This window comes from Acipenser ruthenus, chromosome 6 (genome assembly GCF_902713425.1).
Source record: "Acipenser ruthenus chromosome 6, fAciRut3.2 maternal haplotype, whole genome shotgun sequence".
Classification (NCBI taxonomy): Eukaryota; Metazoa; Chordata; class Actinopteri; order Acipenseriformes; family Acipenseridae; genus Acipenser; species Acipenser ruthenus.
Window position 1 is genome coordinate 71,191,061 of NC_081194.1, and position 19,731 is coordinate 71,210,791.

At 43.3% G+C, this 19,731-nt stretch overlaps 2 protein-coding genes across 5 annotated transcripts in view; one reads left to right on the forward strand and one right to left on the reverse strand.

The window, feature by feature from the left end:
- The window catches only part of LOC117411511 (dnaJ homolog subfamily C member 5-like), a 33,874-nt gene that overhangs the window by 13,911 nt on the left and 232 nt on the right, over nt 1–19,731 (reverse strand). For 3 of the 4 annotated variants that reach the window (XM_059025770.1, XM_034019126.2, XM_059025769.1), the window contains exons 2-3: nt 7,868–7,989; nt 6,403–6,616 (exon numbers count right to left, since the gene is read on the reverse strand). In XM_059025770.1, coding sequence (XP_058881753.1) covers nt 6,403–6,616; nt 7,868–7,980 — 327 coding nt within the window. In that variant the 5' untranslated portion in view covers nt 7,981–7,989. Of the gene's footprint in view, nt 1–6,402; nt 6,617–7,867; nt 7,990–19,731 lie in introns of those variants that run through there. The other variant, XM_059025771.1, reaches the window with a different exon arrangement.
- On the forward strand, nt 12,146–19,680 carry LOC131737334 (uncharacterized). Its single transcript, XM_059025768.1, has 2 exons — nt 12,146–19,236; nt 19,555–19,680. The coding sequence occupies exon 1, from the start codon at nt 12,977–12,979 to the stop codon at nt 18,881–18,883; it is 5,907 nt and encodes a 1,968-aa protein (XP_058881751.1). The 5' UTR covers nt 12,146–12,976; the 3' UTR covers nt 18,884–19,236; nt 19,555–19,680.

The following is a 19,731-nucleotide window of genomic DNA, read 5'->3' on the forward strand; positions in this document are numbered from 1 at the left end:
CAATTTTTTCCAGAGCTGTGTATATATATATATATATATATATATATATATATATATATATATATATATATATAAACACACACACACACATATTGTGACAAAGTTGGTCCTTCTTTGCGTACTTTGGTCACAAGTATGAGCGGGGTCAACACAATAGACACAACAAGTGTAAGTTTATTTTAAACAGGATGTTACCTGCGTGTTTTTTTTCAAGCGAAGTCCAATAATCAGAATCGTAATGTTAATCCAGAGTTCGCAAACAATCAGGTAGTCATCCAAAATAGGGTCAAAACAGCGAAAAGGGTTATCCAAACAGTCCAGGGTCATACAGTATAATGCAATCCAGAACTCAAAGAGAATACGACAAACCCTCTCAAAACACAGCACCAAACTCCTCCTACTCCCCTCTCACTGCGGTGCTGTCAGTTTGCTCCTTTTATAGGGCTGGTCATTACCCTTGATCACCTGCAGGTGTGCCGACATACCTTAATTACTTGATAAGGATCCTGGGTAGTGTAGTTTGTGGTTGGCGACCATTTTGGAAACTGTAGTCCTTGGGACCTCCATTTTGTGAAAGGACAAAGTCCTAAAAAAATCTCTGCCCTCACATATCTCCCATTCAGGATCATGCCCTGAGGTTTATCACACATCCTTCCCCCCCAGCATCGACCCCAAGGGTCAAGCGATAGCAGCAAAAAAAGAATGGACACGGGATAATCCATCCGCATTTCCCATGTCTTTCCCTGCCCTATGTTTGAGTGTGAAAGTGTAAGGCTGCAAACTTAAAAACCACCTCATCACCCTGGCATTTTTGTCCTTGGACCTGTGCATCCAGGTAAGGGGGCATGGTCACTGATTAGGGTAAATTGACGGCCTAACAAGTAATACTGTAAGCTCTCCAAAGCCTATTTGACCGCTAGGCATTCCTTTTCAACAAGTGCATAGTTCTTTTTGCGGGGCTCCAGCTTCCGGCTTAAGAATAGAACAGGATGTTCAACCCCCTCTATCTCCTGAGACAGTACGGCCCCTAGCCCCACCTCAGAGGCGTCTGTCTGTAATATAAACTCTTTTCCAAAAATCAGGGACAACCAAGACTGGATCACTACACAGGGCTTCCTTGACGTTATTGAAGGCCTTTTCTGCCTTGTCATCCCACTTAACCATATTGGGTCCCTTGGCCCTAGTCATTTCAGTAAGTGGAGTTGCTATTGTGGCAAAATTTGGTATGAACCTGCGGCAATACTCTGTAATACCCAGGAATGCCCTCACCTGCTTCTTGTTGACAGTTTTGGGCCAACCCTTTATAGCTTCCACCTTTGTTATCAGGGGTCTGACTATTCCCCTCCCTACCTTATACCCCAGGTATTTGGCCTCTTCTAGACCTATACTGCTTTTGGTTGGGTTAATTGTCAGACCAGCCTTTTTGATGGCATCAAGTACGGCCTGGACTCGAGGCAAGTGTGACTCTCAGTCTTGACTGTGAATTACCACGTCGTCCAGGTAGGCTGCCGCATATGCCGGATGGGACCGCAATATCTGGTCCATAAGTCGCTGAAAGGTGGCTGGGGCGCCATGTAGGCCAAATGGTAATACAGTATATTGGAACAGCCCATCAGGGGTCGAAAAAGCTGTTCTTTCTTTAGCTCTGGTAGTTAGGGGGACTTGCCAATATCCTTTTGTAAGGTCAAGGGTGGTGACGTAACGGGCTTTCCATATCTGATCTAATAGTTCATCTATTCTTGGCATAGGGTAAGCATCAAACTTTGAGATCTCGTTTAATTTCCTGAAATCGTTACAGAACCACCACAAGCCATCTGGTTTGGAAACCAAAACTATAGGGCTTGACCACTCACTGGTGGACTCCTCAATAACCCCTAATTCTAACATTTTCTTTACTTCTGCCCTTATGGCTTCCCTACGAGCTTCTGGGACCCAATATGGTCTCATATTCACTTTCTTCCCTGGTGTTGTGATAATGTCATGCGCTACCACCTGTGTCCTACCTGGTATCCCTGAAAACACCCTCTTTTTTTCACAAAACCTTTCACCTTGTGTGCCTGTTCTGGGGAAAGCGTAGGTTCTATGTTGATTTCAGGTGTTCCTACCCGTGGGATGGGATACCTTTCAATTGCCATCAAAACATCTCTGTCTCTCCAAGCTTTTAATAAGTTGAGATGATATATCTGATATATCGGCCTGGCTGTCGGACTTTATAGTTCACTTCCCCTACCCTTTCTATCACCTCATATGGTCCCTTCCATGTGGCTAGCAATTTACACTCAACAGTGGGGACTAAAACCAACACCCGATCCCCGGGTTGAAACACCCGTAATGTGGCCTGTCGGTTATAGGTAAAACGTTGGTGCCTGTCTCAAGTGTTCTCTCACGATTGGGGTGACGGCTGCTATCCTATCATGCATGTTGATGATGTGCTCAATCACACTATGATAGGGTGTGGACTCATGTTCCCAGGTTTCCCGTGCTATGTCCAATATCCCCAGTGGGTGCCTCCCATACACTAGCTCAAAAGGTGAAAATCTCAGCGATGACTGTGGAACCTCACGTACGGCAAACATCAAATATGGTAACATGGTCCCAAATCTTCCCATCCTTATCAATCATCTTACGTAGCATAGATTTCAAGGTTCTGTTAAATCTCTCCACTAGGCTATCTGTCTGTGGATGATGCACTGAAGTATGTAGCTGTTTTTTTTTCATTTTAAGGAGCTTACAAAGATCCACCATAACCTGTGACATAAATGGGTGCCCTGGTCTGTAAGGATTTATTTTGGGGTCCACCCAACTAAACATGAGCATAAGCTCCTTTGCTATGCCTTTAGAGGCCATGGTACGCAACGGGATGGCTTCAGGGTATCGAGTGGCATAATCCAAAATAACCAGAACCCTCTGGAGGATTTCGGTAATTATCCCACTAGATCCATTGCTATCCGGTCAAATGGTGTTTCTATTATGGGAAGAGGAACTAGGGGACTATGAAATACTGGTTTAGGGGCAGTCTGTTGGCATTCTGGGCATGAATTACAATGCTGGGATACATCTCCATAAACACCTGGCCAAAAAAAACCTTCTTAACACTCTCCCGTGTTTTTCCCATCCCCAGGTGACCTCCTAATATATGTTCATGGGCCAAATCAAGCACTGCCTTTTTGAAAGCAGCAGGTACCAGCAATTGTTCAATTACTTCTAATCCTATTTTATCCACTCTGTACAACAAATTATTCTTCATCATGAAATAGGGATAACTGGTAGGCATGTTTTTTGTATGTATTTGGGTCCCATTAATTACCTTCACATTTTCTTTGGCATGATATAGGTTAAAATCCTGTGCTTGCGCCGTCCCAAAGTTAGTGGACGATACCTCCAAGTCTGGTAAATCAATGTCCTCAACCACTGGGTGGACTGATAGGGGGTTAATGCCTTCACTACTAGTGCTGGTACTGGGTTCTTCCTGATCGACACCCGTACCTGGGTCACTACTGGTACTAGGCCCAGGGGCGTTAAGCTCCTCCTTATTATTGTCTATTAAAACCTTTACACGCGGCTCAAAGACCACACCATTTTTTTCCTTAGGTTGTGGGATTGAGGCTACCTGCTTTTGGCTCTGAGGGTTAAATCCTCCCTCTAGAATTCTGGTGGGCCGTTCCAATGTGCCCTTGTTTGGCCCCAATTTTGTGAAATACCGCCCCAGTATTACATCATATGGCATGGAGGGTACAACGCCAACCTGATAATCAAGAGACCTTGCACCTGTCTGAGTATGTACTAATGAGGTGGGGTATTAGCATGTGTCACCATGTATACATGTAATACTGACACCTTGATCGTTATCCAATTTTTGGGTCTGCACCACTTTTTGGCAACCAGTGTAATCATGCTTCCGGAATCGAGCAAAGCTGCCACCTCTCTCCCATCAACCTTCACAGTACACATATGTTCATGATTGGGATTTTTTCCCTCAGAAACAGCAGTTATAACAGGACAGGAATACAATATAGTGTCTGCTTCATTCTCTTTGCCCATATTGCATTGCATGGGTTCTTCCCTAAGTGGACAGTGTGCAGCAATATGTCCAATTTTGTTACAATTACAACACATAGTAGGTCGGGGCCATGACCCTCTATACACCGGCCATTTACTGTCAACTTTTGCCAGTGTCTTTTTTTCTACCCCCAAGTCTCGTACTGTCTTTACAGCGCTCTGTTGTTCTTCCCCCAAGTTCCTAGGAACAGACTTACCCTGTCCGCTGGTTCGCCAGGGCCTGGGGAACATATGTCTGTCATCCTGCAACTGCTCACCGGACACTGCTGTGTAATATCGCTCAACCAGACCGACCAGGTTGTCAGCAGAAAGAGCTTCATTCTGCCCAACCCAGCAACGAACATCTCTGGGCAGACATTGCTGGTAGTGGTCTAGGACGACGGCCTCAACGATCTCAGCTGTTGAGTGGGCCTTGGGCTGTAGCCATTTTAGAGCCAAATGGATGAGGTCAAACATCTGGGTTCTGGGGGGTTGTCTGGGTTGGCAGGTCCCTTTATAGAACCGGTGAGCCCTCACTGCATTGGTCACTCCAAGCCGCAACATTATTTCTGTTTTCAGTTTGTCATAATTTTTGGAGTTTTCAACCTCCAGATCGAAGTAGGCTTTCTGCGCATCTCCCGCAAGATAAGATGCGATGAACCCCGTCCACTGTTCTTTTGGCCACCCTCTCTCTCAGGTGTTCTCTCAAACGTGGTAAGATACGCCTCTATGTCATCCTGCGGAGTCATCTTTTGCAGATAGTGGTTTGTGCATATCTGTTGTGCTACAGGCTGGGGTTTTGGTCCAATCCAGGATGCGAACTCCTGGATGCTTGTTTTCAACTCTTTGGTCACTTTTCCTTGCTCCTCCCTCAGCAACTGGTTTGTGGTGTGCTGGACCCTGGTTGCCTCCTGCTGGGCTGTAACAGCTTGTATCAGTGCCTGTACAACTGCCTCCATTTTGCTTTCAAAGTCTCAGTTGCTCTTTTCAATTTTGTATTTGTGTTGTCAAATGCAGTAGAACTACCCGCATTCTCCACCAAATGTGACAAAGTTGGTCCTTCTTTGCGTACTTTGGTCACAAGTATGAGTGGGGACAACACAATAGACACAACAAGTGTAAGTTTATTTTAAACAGGATGTTACCTGCGTGTTTTTTTTTTTCAAGCGAAGTCCAATAATCAGAATCGTAATGTTAATCCAGAGTTCGCAAACAATCAGGTAGTCATCCAAAATAGGGTCAAAACAGCCAAAAGGGTTATCCAAACAGTCCAGGGTGATACAGAATAATGCAATCCAGAACTCAGAGAATACGACAAAACCTCTCAAAACCTCTCAAAACCTCTCAAAACCCCTCAAAACCTCTCAAAACCTCTCAAAACCTCTCAAAACCTCTCAAAACCTCTCAAAACACAGCACCAAACTCCTCCTACTTCCCTCTCACTGTGGTGCTATCAGTTTGCTCCTTTTATAGGGCTGGTCATTACCCTTGATCGCCTGCAGGTGTGCTGACATACCTTAATTACCTGATAAGGATCCTGGGTAGTGTAGTTTGTGGTGGGCGACCATTTTGTGAACTGTAGTCCTATTGGGACCTCCATTTTGTGAAAGGACAAAGTCCTAACAAAATCTCTGCCCTCACATATCTCCCATTCAGGACCATGCCCTGAGGTTTATCACTATATATATATATATATATATATATATATATAGATAGAGATATATAGTTTAACTATAGTAACATTATTTTTATATTTAGATCTCTGCCAAAGCTTTGATTAAACACATTTGCTTTTCCTGTTGGCAATTCAGATACCACCAGAGGGAGTTGTCTCACTAATCAAACCAGGAAAGAACCATGTCAGCTTATCACATAAAGCAGCACCCTCACTCTTGGACAATACCAGCACAGTGGCTGTGCACAATGTCATCTTGGAAGGTGCTCTCTCTGTGTCAGGTAGACTTGCAGCATTATGGGGTGCATTGATCAACAACAATGATCAGAAACAAAGGATGCTTTTCAGCCTGAAGGGGAATCAAAGCAAATTATGGGGCGGGTGGTCTTAATTATTAATTGGACCGTGTTTTTGAGCTGGATTGCTGGAGAACAGAAAGGAGATGTGCAGATTTCAGGCTTTTAGCAATATGTTTCCGATCCCGAGAGGTTGTTCATCTTAAAAAGCATGTCAACAAAACTGACTAATTTTTTTCCCCCAAAATGTTTGGGCCTTTACTAACCGGGCTGTTGTGTGCTAGGATGTTAATAAATAAATCCAAACCTACTGGTAGGAAGGCTTAGATACTCTTTGCCTTTGCAAACCTACCACAGTGAAACAAACATCTGCTTTCTATAATGACTACCCACCTTAAACCACCAGTTGGACATCAAGGAATAATATTGTGCACTCTCCTCTCCTAACTGGTCAGACGCATACAGTCCCATAGAACCGTATTCATCGTAGATTTTCCTTTTGGTGTCATCATTAAGGATCGCATTGGCATTGTTTATGACTTTGAACTTGTCTGCCGCTTCTTGGTTATCAGGGTTTTTGTCAGGATGATACTTCAGAGCAAGTTTCCTGTAGATTAATAGTTATTAAAAAACAGATGCCTATATTTAACACTTGAATACATCACACAGACCTGATAATGCAACTACTATGCACACTGTGCTTCTAGCTGAACTCCCATTAGTAGCTGGGTATATATATATATATATATATATATATATATATATATATATATATATATATATATATATATATGACACACACACTTTGAGGGTACTTTGAGATTTATTTAGCCTTATCAAAAAAGTATAAAAAGTTGTAAAAGTTCAACTCAATACTAATGTTCTGTTTTGACCAGGTAAGTAATTTAAATAAATATGTATATACAAAATATGGTTCCCCTTTTTATTTCCAGCAATTTATTAACAAATGTTTACTAAACAGGTTATCAAGCTCTGAACATCCCCCACCCCTCACAATGTATAGCATTCTATTACTTTGGACAAAGTAGGGGGTCCATGTCTTATTTTATGCATAAGAGAGCTCTAAGTCAGACAGTGTCCGTATGGAACTGACTTTTACTTCTTGTTGTGAAATGTTTGCAAAAAGGTTTCCTCTATACTGTACTGTGACAGAAATATAATGAATATTGGTTGTAAATTCTTTCCCAGGGTCGGGAAGTTGGTCAGTCTGGAAGAAGGCGAGACTACGTTGCAGGAACGTATTGACCCGGAAGGTAAACAACGTAGCAGCTGCAGACTGTAGAGACAGCTGCACTAGTTTACCAAGGGGTCATGCATGACAGCATAAAAGGGGATAGAGAATCACAATCTACTCCTTCGCTTGGTTTTTGGTATAGAGAACTGGAAGGGCCGGGAGAGACCCACAGAAAACTATTCGTGAGTGTTTTTTGTTTGTCGGTGTTAGTAATTGTCTTTGTTTGTGAATCACTAGACGGCTAACACGTATCCGGAGCTGTCGCCTTGGGCCAGCACTACCTGGAACAACACACCAGTCACTTAATAAACTGTTATCACCCACCACGAGCACTACTGCATGCACCTGGACTGGTGACCGTGTCCAGTATTATTGTGGGGCAGATAATGTGTATTTATTGTTTGGGCTGCAACCCATTATTGTTATCTCTGTGCATTACACATTGGTGTGTATTTCCGGAGGTTATTGTTTGGTCGCCAGACCGGGATTAAAAAAAATAAAAGACCCCTTTTCCAAACAGATTACAGTTTCTGTCTGTGATTATTCCTGCACTGCATCACCTCTGCACCTGTTCTCACTCAGCAGTCACTTTGCCACATGTACCTATAAGCTTTTTTGATTGCTTCTTCTGATGCCCCTTTCTCAAGTCCTAGCGTCCTGTACAGGGATTGACCGGACATGGACATCTTTCGCTGTGGTCTGTTGGGATCTGCCATGGTTTGATGCTGCAAGAAACAAAATAAATTCTGGTAGTTTCTAATTTTCCAGACATAATTCACACAAGTCACAATGCAAGGCCGTAACCAGCAACCGGTGCAATTAACAACTCTTTAGCACAAGTCCCTTTTTGTATTGCTTTTCCTCTTCTTGTTCAGACATTATCTTTACTTTGACTAAGACAAAGTCCATTTCACTATCAACAACTGCATAGTGCAAGTCTGGTTTTCCCCATCCACTTCCTGGATCGTAGAATGAGAGTGCTATTAGTTGTTCATTCATGCATTTGAGGGGGGTTAGCAGGTTAACACCAGAAAGATGTTAGGACACATGTGGATGACAGGCCTGTTCCATTTTCAAAATCTAAAAACAATTCATCTTACTCTATTTTGAAAGCCTGCGTCAGGAAGAATATGGCCACTGTGGACAATTCAAGAAAGGGGAAATTCAAGTATTCAATGTATCTGAGAATGAAGTTTGGTGGACTAAACTTATTGTTAGGTCAGTTGCATATAATTGCAATTATACACCAAGCGTTGAAATATCTAAAATCAAATAACTTTCATATTCTGATCTTCCCAGATCTCGTTTTGAAATCTGTAGTGCTGTTATTTCCCACATGAGGATTGCCACAAACAACCCACTCAGAGTGAAAACAGAAAATATTAGCATGTGCCGAGCGAAGTGAGGCATTGTTTTTTTTGTTTTGTTTTGTTTTGTTTAAGGCCAGTGGCTGCTAACCCTTAAAAAGTAAACGGTTCTTAGGCTCTGGCAAGCCAATGACCTCATGTTTGCTGTTCAATCTATAATGTTGATAATTGTAAACACACAGCATTTAGAAATTTAAAAAACTCCAATAAAAATACTTCAACACTGATTTTTTTTTTTTTTTTTTTTTTGGAACTCATTTATTCTGGATTTAAATAGTAATGAAGAGTGTCTTAGGTAAGTGCTATCAAACCTGGCCTGAAATATTCAACCTCAAAACTTTATTACACTCTATAACCATTTTTACTACTCTGCAACTACCAAAACACAAAATGCTGTGTAGTATCCAATAATTCATTATTTAATTTGTGATTCCTATTTTAATAACTGATAAGCAACCAAGTAAACGTGAGGATGATAATGATAGCAAGGTGACATTTGTGCAGCAGTGTCTGAAGGACCCTGTCACAGAATGGCTTGAGCAGTGATGTCAGACCCGGAAGAACACCGGACACAGACAGGACTGGCGAGTGATGAAACTGCGCTGGTTTATTGTAAAATAAAAAGGTTGCACACAAACGAAAAACACTTTTACACAAAACAAAACGGCGCGGTGGCCAAAACAAATAGACAGACAAACAAACACTGGACGAAACAACAAACAAGTATCGTGCTGATCTATGTCAGCACAGGTAGCAATTGTTTTCAGCTTTTTAATTTAATCTCCTTCTCTCTCCCGTTCTTTCGCCCTGAACACCCAACCGCGAGTAAGTGAAACACTGCCTCTTATGCAGCTGTACTGAGACTTGATTGTTAATCAATCATTCAATTGGAATCTCAGCACATCTGCACGTGAACTCATTGTGCTCCCTGTGCTTCCATACTAATACCCACTTTAATCTCCCTGTGCCTAAATACAATTATACATTTTACATCACTTGTGCTACATATCCCACACTCTGTGCACCAATACATACACACCACATACAACATATAACACAAAATACCACCCTGCCACAGACCCCTAAACCGGTTACTAAGCAACCCAGCTCAGAGCTTTTAGTATGTCAGTTAAAATGCCACAATAAACTATCAGTGAAATACAGTATTAAGAACAATTAATTCATTAAAAAAATAAATAAACAGGAAAACACACACATGGTATTGAAATAATATTTCATAACCGTTCAGAGAATAGCCATCATTTATTATTTATTTAATAAAGATCATAGCATTATACACCTTCGACGTAGCGTCGTAGCAGAATGTCCACCATAGTAGCTGCTACAATCAAATCGTAGCCGCTGGCATCTCTGCCACTCCTCAGGATGGAAATGACTACAGAGCTCTATGAACGTATCCTCAACGGATCTGTTTTTAAAAGTTTAATGAACTCAGGGAAGTTTTCAAAGTTTACAAATTAGTACTATTTATCTCCTATATTGACAAATCACATTGAATTATAATTATAATTGAAAGAGTCGATTTAAATAGGACAGGCCATTGAAGCAGTGGATAAGACAGTGCTAGTGGGTAAATTAAGTGCTTTTTGAGGTAGATAGTGCCAAATGGCTTTTTACAATGAAATGTTACATATTTTCTACTGCAGAACTTTTCAATTGCACTAGCCTCTATAATGTCTAACACACCTTTCTTACATACAAATGGGATTCTTGCTTAGCATGTCAAGTTAAATACCCACATATTTAAGATTTTAAAGTAAATTATCTTGACAATCAACAAAAAGCTATTTTTTAAAATGATTAAAATGAGAGAACTTTCCAAATAGAAGGACTTGCTCCAAAATCGCTTCAGTAAAAAATGCAGTCCACTGTATTTCTTAGTAATTAAAAACAAATATTAACACTCTCCCCCTGGCTCCCTCCTTCCTATTTATCTTTATTCTCTGGGACTGCTGGAAGACACTGGTGCCAACTAAAAGGCCAATAGTGCTGCTGGACTGTACCACATATAAGACAGTAGTACTGGACTCAATGCTACAGTGATTAACAAGAATATCTATCTGTTTTGCTGAGCCCTTCGATTACACTCCAAGTCAATTAGAACCAGTCTACACTATGGTATTCACAGTGAACAGGCAAACTAAGCAAATCCACACTAACCCTTTAACTACAGGTCAATGCCAAGTATTGTATCGCCATAGTGAAAACTGTATGTGCATACAATGCCTAAAAGCTTGCATAAAGTCACTTGTTACATCCACACATGCTATGGCTTACTGTACCTAACCGATATACAGTACTGTACAGTGCAAGATTGTATACTGGTGCAGAAAAAGCCACAGGTAACACAGCATTGCAATTTAAAAAAAAAAAAAATCCACACTGTGGCACTGTTTCACTGTGAGCAATTTCAAAACATACTGTAATTAGGCCTATTTAACCGTGAGGTGATGGAATTCATCAGTGGCCAGTGGCATTTTTTTGTTGTTGCCTCATTGTGTTTGTTGGTTTTCTAGTTGGAAGTATTGCTGTTTAAAAACTTTACCTTTACAAATAGTTATACAGCAAGTCTCCAAAAATCTGCCTCAGTGATCTTTGTCTCTGGAGATTGTGGTTAGAGAGGTGGAGCTTATGAATCAAATACATTTTACATTACAGATTCAATTTCGGGTTTCAAGCCTCCCAGAAGCTAGTGCGGATTTCGCGAAAATCGGGAAATTGACGAGTCACCACAAAAGTCAACTCTTTCAGGGGCAAATGCATACCTAACAAGTATGGAGAGATAAAAAAAAAACAAGAAACCTCGTTTAAATGAACTTCTGCACAACGCAAGTGACGCCAACTGCGTATTTTCCTTCTTTGTTTTGACTCGGTACTAATAAAATAAATTATTTGATGGGACAAATAACATGACATCGAACGTGTGCATATATTGCCTTTATTAAAGTATACCAGATGCGCTTGGGTAACCGAATTCTGGAACTGTTTCTAATCGATTTCCATATCTGTATAACTTGGCAAAGTTTTGCCTTACACTTCCAACCAATTCAGTGAATGCCAAACGAGCAGTCGCAATATATAGGTAAGTATGCACCAGACAGAGAATGTCGGCACCTTGCAGTGCTGGGGGATGCTGCGTGATAGCCTTTAACAAATGACAGCACGTAAAACCAATATGTATTTTACTTTCTAATAAAAACAGGTACACATTTATTCAGATTGCTTTCCGTATTATAGCCATGGGTCGTAAAAAAAGTTTGTGGAATTATATTTAAGCAACTTTTTGCGGCTCCATATACATATACATATACATATATATATACATATATATATATATATATATATATATATATATATATATATATATATATATATACACACACACACACACACACACACATATATATATATATATATATATATATATATATATATATATATATATATATATATATATATATATACGCACACACATTGTACATGTCATGTTATATGTAATTACTGCTTATTTTTTTAGAGCCACCTAGTGGTCGTTTAAGGACATTCAGGTTATTTCTATTACAATTCATTGCATTTTCTTTATTGGCCAATTGAAGTCATGTGACTTAGAGGTCATAGTTCAGACCTGCCATTTTTATTAGTATTTACAAGTAAACATACAGTAAGCATTGCAATCTACTGCCATCTGACCGTGCTGAGCCTTGGAGAAGCTTTGCTTGTAAGTTTTAATGTTTGTTCAAGTCATCTAGTAATAATTTCAAGCATATTTGTTAGATTGTGAAACATATTTGTGAGGCTGTGTAACATAAGCAGCTCACCCCTGTTAATTTGCATGTTTCTGTAAGCGATGCTAGCTAATGATAACTTTCCATGTGCTTTGTTAGCTGGTAGCTATGTAGCCTGCATAGCTGTTTTACTAGCCTTCTCATATGCATAACCAGCTGTATTGAGTTACACCTTTTATGTGGTAAAGCACATTTATGTTTATGTACAGTATTGTTTATTAAGCACATACTGTTTTGTGTGTGTATTTCAGTTTCACATTGTCACGGAGTGGATAATGAGAATCAAGACATTCAAGTAAAGACATCTTTATTTTACTTCCGCGCCTGATTCGTCATTTAAGCTCCTCATGTTTAGCTATCTGTCGATTCATGCCAAGTTACGCATGCAAGGGACAGAATAGTGAAAAAGCAGCATCACGGCGGGCTCTGCACAGCAGTTTCAAGGAAATCAGACCACAGTTAAAAACAGCTACCACTCGTTCTCCCTCTGCTTCCAAATTCATCACGCTCCTTTGACCTAAGAAAGGTCAACAAGTAAGATGACAGACAACGGGGGTAAAAAGGAGATGCAGGAAGCACCTCAACTCAAAGATACCGCAGATCTGCAGCAGTCACTGGAGACCAGGTCGGTTGTATCTGTTTCTTCCAAAGCATCTAGCAAATCAGTCATATCTAGTTCTTCCAGAGGATCTAGCAAGTTATCTGCTTCTATGACAGCAGCTAAAGCACGCGCTAGAGTGGAAGCTGCACGCGCTCGCTCTGCCTTTGTTAAGAGGGAAACAGAAGTTATGGTAGAAAAGGCCCAATTGAAAGTACAAGAGGCTCATATGGAAGCCGCTTTAGCTATTCTGCAACATGAAAAGGAAGTTGCTGCAGCCACGGCAGAGGCCGAAGTTCTCGAAATCGCGGCAGCAGAACTGGAGCAAGGAGAAGACGGTAGGAAAGTGGACATTGGATTCACCCCTCACGATTCAAAGAAGCTCACCTCAGATTACGTTGAGCATCACTCCAAACTACATTCAAGTCAGCTGTCGCTGCATAGCCTGGAACCATTCACACCGCCACTTCAACTACATGACGACTGCAGTGATCAAGTCCAAACAGATGCACTTCACCACATCACTCGTGCCGGTGACAGACCAAGGCAGAACCCCAAACCAAACAAGCTCCCTTTAAGAGACGTAAGCGGGGATAACATGCACCTGCCAGCAGCCCATTTCGACCCTGCTCTACAGCCACGCACGCCATTTCCCAGCAAGGCAATACCACAGGTACCCACTCACAACACAACAGGTATGAATGACATTGCAATGTACTTAGTGCGCCGTGAGCTCGTGAACTCTGGGCTCGTCAAGTTCGATGACTGCCCAGAGAATTACTGGGCTTGGAAGTCTTCTTTCACCAATGCAATGGAAGGTCTGCATTTAACCGCCAGCGAAGAGCTCGATCTCCTAACAAAGTGGTTAGGGCCTCAATCTTCAGAACACGTGAAGAGGATCAGAGCTGTTCATGTCAGTCAACCGGCCGCTGGGCTTAAGATGGCTTGGGAGCGCTTGGAGGAGTGCTACGGCTCACCTGAGGTAATAGAAAAGGCTCTTTTTGAGAAGTTGGAGAAGTTTCCCAAGATCAGCAATAAAGATCCCCTAAAACTTAGAGAGCTTGGAGATCTGCTGCGAGAATTAGAGTGTGCCAAGTCAGAGGGCTACCTACCTGGGCTCACCTACCTGGACACTGCACGGGGCGTCAACCCTATTGTAGAGAAGTTGCCATATGGGCTACAAGAGAAATGGATGGCGCGGGGATCTCAGTACAAGCGACAGTTCCATGTTCCATTTCCTCCATTCTCATTCTTTACCAGTTTCGTTTGCAGAGAAGCTCACACCAGAAATGATCCCAGCTTCAACCTTTGCTCAGCTAGTGCAAGTCCATTAAGGAGTGAGCTGCCTGGTAAAAGGTACGGACACACTAAGAGCCATGTCTCTGCACACAAGACAGAGATCACCCCTACACCTACCTCCAGTCGTACTGAGAGCCCTAAAGGTAGGCCAGATGTGGACAGACAATGCCCTATTCACAAAAAGCCTCATCCTCTGAAGCGTTGCCGAGGCTTCCGAAGTAAGACCCTTGAAGAGCGGAAAGCATTCCTCAAAGAAAATGGAACCTGTTTCAGATGCTGCTCATCTAATAATCACTTTGCGAAGGACTGCAAGGTAGCTGTCCAGTGCAAAGAATGTAACAGCGATAGACATGTCACAGCCCTCCACCCTGGTCCAGCCCCTTGGACCTTAAAAGGCCCAGACTCAGAGCATGGCGGGGAGGAAGAAGGAGAGAAACCCCCATCCGATGTCAACTCCAAATGCACAGAAGTCTGTGGAGAAGGCCTAAGCCCTAAGTCATGCTCTAAAATCTGCCTGATAAAGGTGTTCCCAAAAGGTAATTCAGAGAGGTCAGCAAGAGTATATGCAATCCTCGACGACCAGAGCAATAAGTCACTTGCCAGGTCTGAGTTCTTTGACCTATTCAACCTCGAAGGGACAGACTCTCCCTACACTCTTCGCACATGTTCAGGAGTCACAGAGACGTCTGGGAGAAGAGCCACTGGTTTCCTTGCTGAGTCTTTAGATGGAGGGACGAGTGTGCTACTTCCCACGCTCATTGAGTGCAATCATATGCCGGATGATAGGTCAGAGATACCCACTCCAGAGGCTGCGAAACACCACTCCCATATGAAGTCTATTGCTCACCTTATCCCGGCACTAGACCCGAATGCCCAGATTCTCCTCTTACTGGGGCGTGACATCCTGCAGGTCCATAAGGTCAGAGAACAGCGCAATGGCCCACACAATGCCCCATATGCTCAAAGACTCGACCTTGGATGGGTCGTGGTCGGCGACGTCTGTTTGGGTACAGCGCACAAGCTAGGAACGGTCAAAACATATCGGACAAATGTTCTCGACAATGGTCGCCCATCACACTTCAGTCCATGCCCAAACCATCTCTACTTGAAGGAGAAGTTCGCCGCAAAGAATAGCTATCAAACTCTTCCTTCGTACAGCCTTGCCTTGGACTCCAAAGACAGCACACTGGGAACCACAATCTTTGAGAGAACGAAGGACGACGAAAAGATGGCACCTTCAATCGAAGACAGGCTATTCCTAGAGTTGATGGACAAGGAGATGTTCATGGATGACAGTAACAGCTGGGTGGCACCTCTTCCGTTTAGATCACCTAGGCCTCACCTGCCTAACAACAGAGAGCAAGCTCTCAGCCGTCTTGCATCTCTCTGTCGCACGCTGGAGAAAAAGCCTGAAATGAAGGACCACTTTGTGGCTTTCATGCAGAAGATCTTTGACCGTGACCACGCTGAGCAAGCTCCACCACTGAAAGAGGGTGAAGAATGCTGGTACCTGCCGACATTTGGGGTGTACCATCCACGTAAGCCAGGTCAGATTAGAGTCGTGTTTGACTCCAGCGCTCAGCATCTTGGCGTTTCATTAAACGACGTGCTGTTGACCGGCCCAAACCTGAACAACAGCCTACTAGGGGTCCTGTTACGCTTCAGATGTGAACGAGTTGCCATTACTGCAGATATCGAGCAGATGTTTCACAGCTTTCTTGTCAGGGAAGATCACAGGAACTTCCTCAGATTCCTATGGTACAGAGACAACGACTCCAGCAAAGACATTATCGAGTACAGGATGAAGGTGCATGTATTCGGTAATAGCCCCTCACCTGCCGTCGCAGTCTATGGTCTCAGGTGTGCTGCAAGTCATGAAGAAGTTGAGTATGGCGCGGATGTCAGGCACTTCGTAGAGAGGGACTTCTATGTTGACGACGGGCTCAAGTCTTTGCCCACTGCTGCTGAGGCTATTGACCTGCTCAAGAGGACACAGAAAGCACTTGCCATCTCCAACCTGAGACTCCATAAGGTAGCATCAAATAGTGCCATGGTCATGGAAGCCTTTCCCTCAGACGATCATGCGAAGGATCTAAAGGATTTAGATCTTGATGTTGACTCACCCCCCGTACAGCGCAGTCTTGGATTGAGCTGGAACCTCAAACGGGATGCATTTACATTCTGCGTAACAACAAGTGAAAAGCCATTCACACGTAGAGGTGTCTTAGCGACCATCAACAGCCTGTTCGACCCTCTTGGCTTTGTGGCACCCATTACCATTCAAGGTAAACTCTTACTACGAGAACTCACTAATGTGGCCCTTGACTGGGACACTCCTCTCCCGCAGGAAAAGGAGGCTGAATGGAATGCATGGAGGGACTCCTTGCAAGACCTTCAACAGTTTGAAACACCTCGTGCTTACACTGCAACCTTCCTCTCGAAAGCTCAAAGGAAAGAAATTCACATCTTCTCAGATGCTTCAGTAAAGGCCATAGCTGCTGTAGCATATCTGAGGGTAATGGATCACGAAGGAGTATGGCATGTTGGTTTCATCCTAGGAAGGGCAAAGTTGGCTCCGCAGTCCGTCCACACAATCCCAAGATTGGAGCTAGGTGCTGCCGTTCTGGCAGTTGAGGTCGCAGAGCTGATCGTATGCGAGATGGACATCGAGCTAGGTGCTGTGGAGTTCTATACAGATAGCAAAGTGGTGTTGGGGTACATCTGTAACCAAACCAGAAGGTTCTATGTGTACGTCAGCAATAGAGTACAACGGATCAGAAGGTTCTCACGTCCTGAACAGTGGCACTATGTTCATACAGCCCAGAATCCAGCGGATATTGCTACACGGTCTGTGCCCGCTGCTCACTTGTCCCAAACTACATGGCTTACAGGACCTGCTTTCCTGTTGCATACTGGGGAGACTCGTACCACAGAAGAGATGTCGTACGAACTCATCGATCCTGAGTCGGACGTAGAGGTACGTTCACATGTCACTACATGTCAGAATATTGGTCTCGGAGCCTATCGCTTTGGACGGTTTTCCTCTTGGAAATCCCTCACACGCGCCGTGGCTTCCCTCGTCCATATCAGCCATTGTTACAAGACTACTGACCACGAGCAGAAAGAGAACTGCAATGGCTGGCATCACTGCACCAAGCCTCATACAAGTGATGAGCTTGCCAAAGCCAAAGCTGTCATTATTGGATGCACCCAAAGAGAGGCCTATAAGGTGGAATTTACCTGCTTGGAAAAGGGAAAGGAAATTCCAAAAAACAGTCCATTGAGAAAGCTCAACCCCATCATTGATGAAGAGGGCCTCCTGAGGATTGGAGGACGGCTAAAACATTCTGCCCTAAACACAGCAGAGAAACACCCCCTCATCATACCTGGCCGCAGTCATGTTGCTACTCTACTCACAAACTACTACCATGAAAGAGTCAAGCATCAGGGCCGCGTTTTCACAGAGGGAGCTATCCGAACAGGAGGGATCTGGATTGTCGGAGCAAAGAGGTGCATCAACAGTAACCTCCGCAAGTGTGTCACTTGCAAAAAACTAAGTGGAAGGACAGCAGAGCAGAAGATGGCAGACCTCCCCTCAGACCGCCTTAGCGCAGAACCACCCTTTACATACGTCGGACTGGATGTGTTCGGCCCCTGGACCATCGCTTCTCGCCGCACACGAGGAGGTCAAGCCAACAGTAAAAGGTGGGCAGTGCTCTTTACCTGCATGAGCGTTCGAGCTGTGCATATTGAATTGATTGAGTCCATGGACACGTCTAGTTTTATCAACGCATTGCGACGATTCTTCGCTCTTCGTGGGCCCGCAAAGCAGATCAGGTCAGACTGTGGCACAAATTTCATAGGGGCTTGCAAAGAACTGAAGATTCTTCTGGCTGACACCAACAAACCCAGTGTGAGAAAGTACTTAGGTGAGGAGGGCTGCACCTGGATCTTTAACCCACCGCATTCATCCCACATGGGCGGAGCTTGGGAACGTATGATTGGGATCTCAAGACGCATACTGGACTCCATGCTCCAACAAATTGGTCCCTCTCGCCTCACTCATGAGGTGCTGTCCACCCTCATGGCAGAAGTTACAACAATAATGAATGCCAGACCCTTGACGCCCATTTCCACGGATCCAGACTCACCTTTCCTGCTGACCCCTGCTATGGTTCTCACTCAAAAGGTCTGCACTCCTTTACCACCTCCGGGAGCCTTTGACAACACAGATCTCTACCGTCAGCAGTGGAAGAAAGTTCAGCATCTCGCTAACACCTTTTGGGAGAGGTGGAGGCGAGAATACTTAGCAACTCTCCAGAGTCGCAGCAAATGGCAAGAGGATCGTCCCAACATTAAAGTGGGCGACCTGGTCCTGCTAAAAGATAGCCAAGTAAAGCGGAACGAGTGGCCCTTGGCGCTCGTCACAGAGGCATTTCTTGACAGTGACGGAAAGGTTAGGAAGGTTGAGCTGAAAGTCACTAAACATGGAACGCCAAGAACCTTCTTCAGGCCAGTTTCCGAAGTGGTACTTCTCATGTCACCATAGAGATGGTCTTTATGGGACTTTGCATCGCCTCATCTTAGTTTATGCCACATTCCCTACTACCTTACGGTATATGTTGAAAAATTAATAGTGGTATTTGTTCAATACCAGGCGGGGAGTGTCATGTTATATGTAATTACTGCTTATTTTTTTAGAGCCACCTAGTGGTCGTTTAAGGACATTCAGGTTATTTCTATTACAATTCATTGCATTTTCTTTATTGGCCAATTGAAGTCATGTGACTTAGAGGTCATAGTTCAGACCTGCCATTTTTATTAGTATTTACAAGTAAACATACAGTAAGCATTGCAATCTACTGCCATCTGACCGTGCTGAGCCTTGGAGAAGCTTTGCTTGTAAGTTTTAATGTTTGTTCAAGTCATCTAGTAATAATTTCAAGCATATTTGTTAGATTGTGAAACATATTTGTGAGGCTGTGTAACATAAGCAGCTCACCCCTGTTAATTTGCATGTTTCTGTAAGCGATGCTAGCTAATGATAACTTTCCATGTGCTTTGTTAGCTGGTAGCTATGTAGCCTGCATAGCTGTTTTACTAGCCTTCTCATATGCATAACCAGCTGTATTGAGTTACACCTTTTATGTGGTAAAGCACATTTATGTTTATGTACAGTATTGTTTATTAAGCACATACTGTTTTGTGTGTGTATTTCAGTTTCACATTGTCACGGAGTGGATAATGAGAATCAAGACATTCAAGTAAAGACATCTTTATTTTACTTCTGCGCCTGATTCGTCATTTAAGCTCCTCATGTTTAGCTATCTGTCGATTCATGCCAAGTTACGCATGCAAGGGACAGAATAGTACATATATTTTAATTACCGGCTGCCG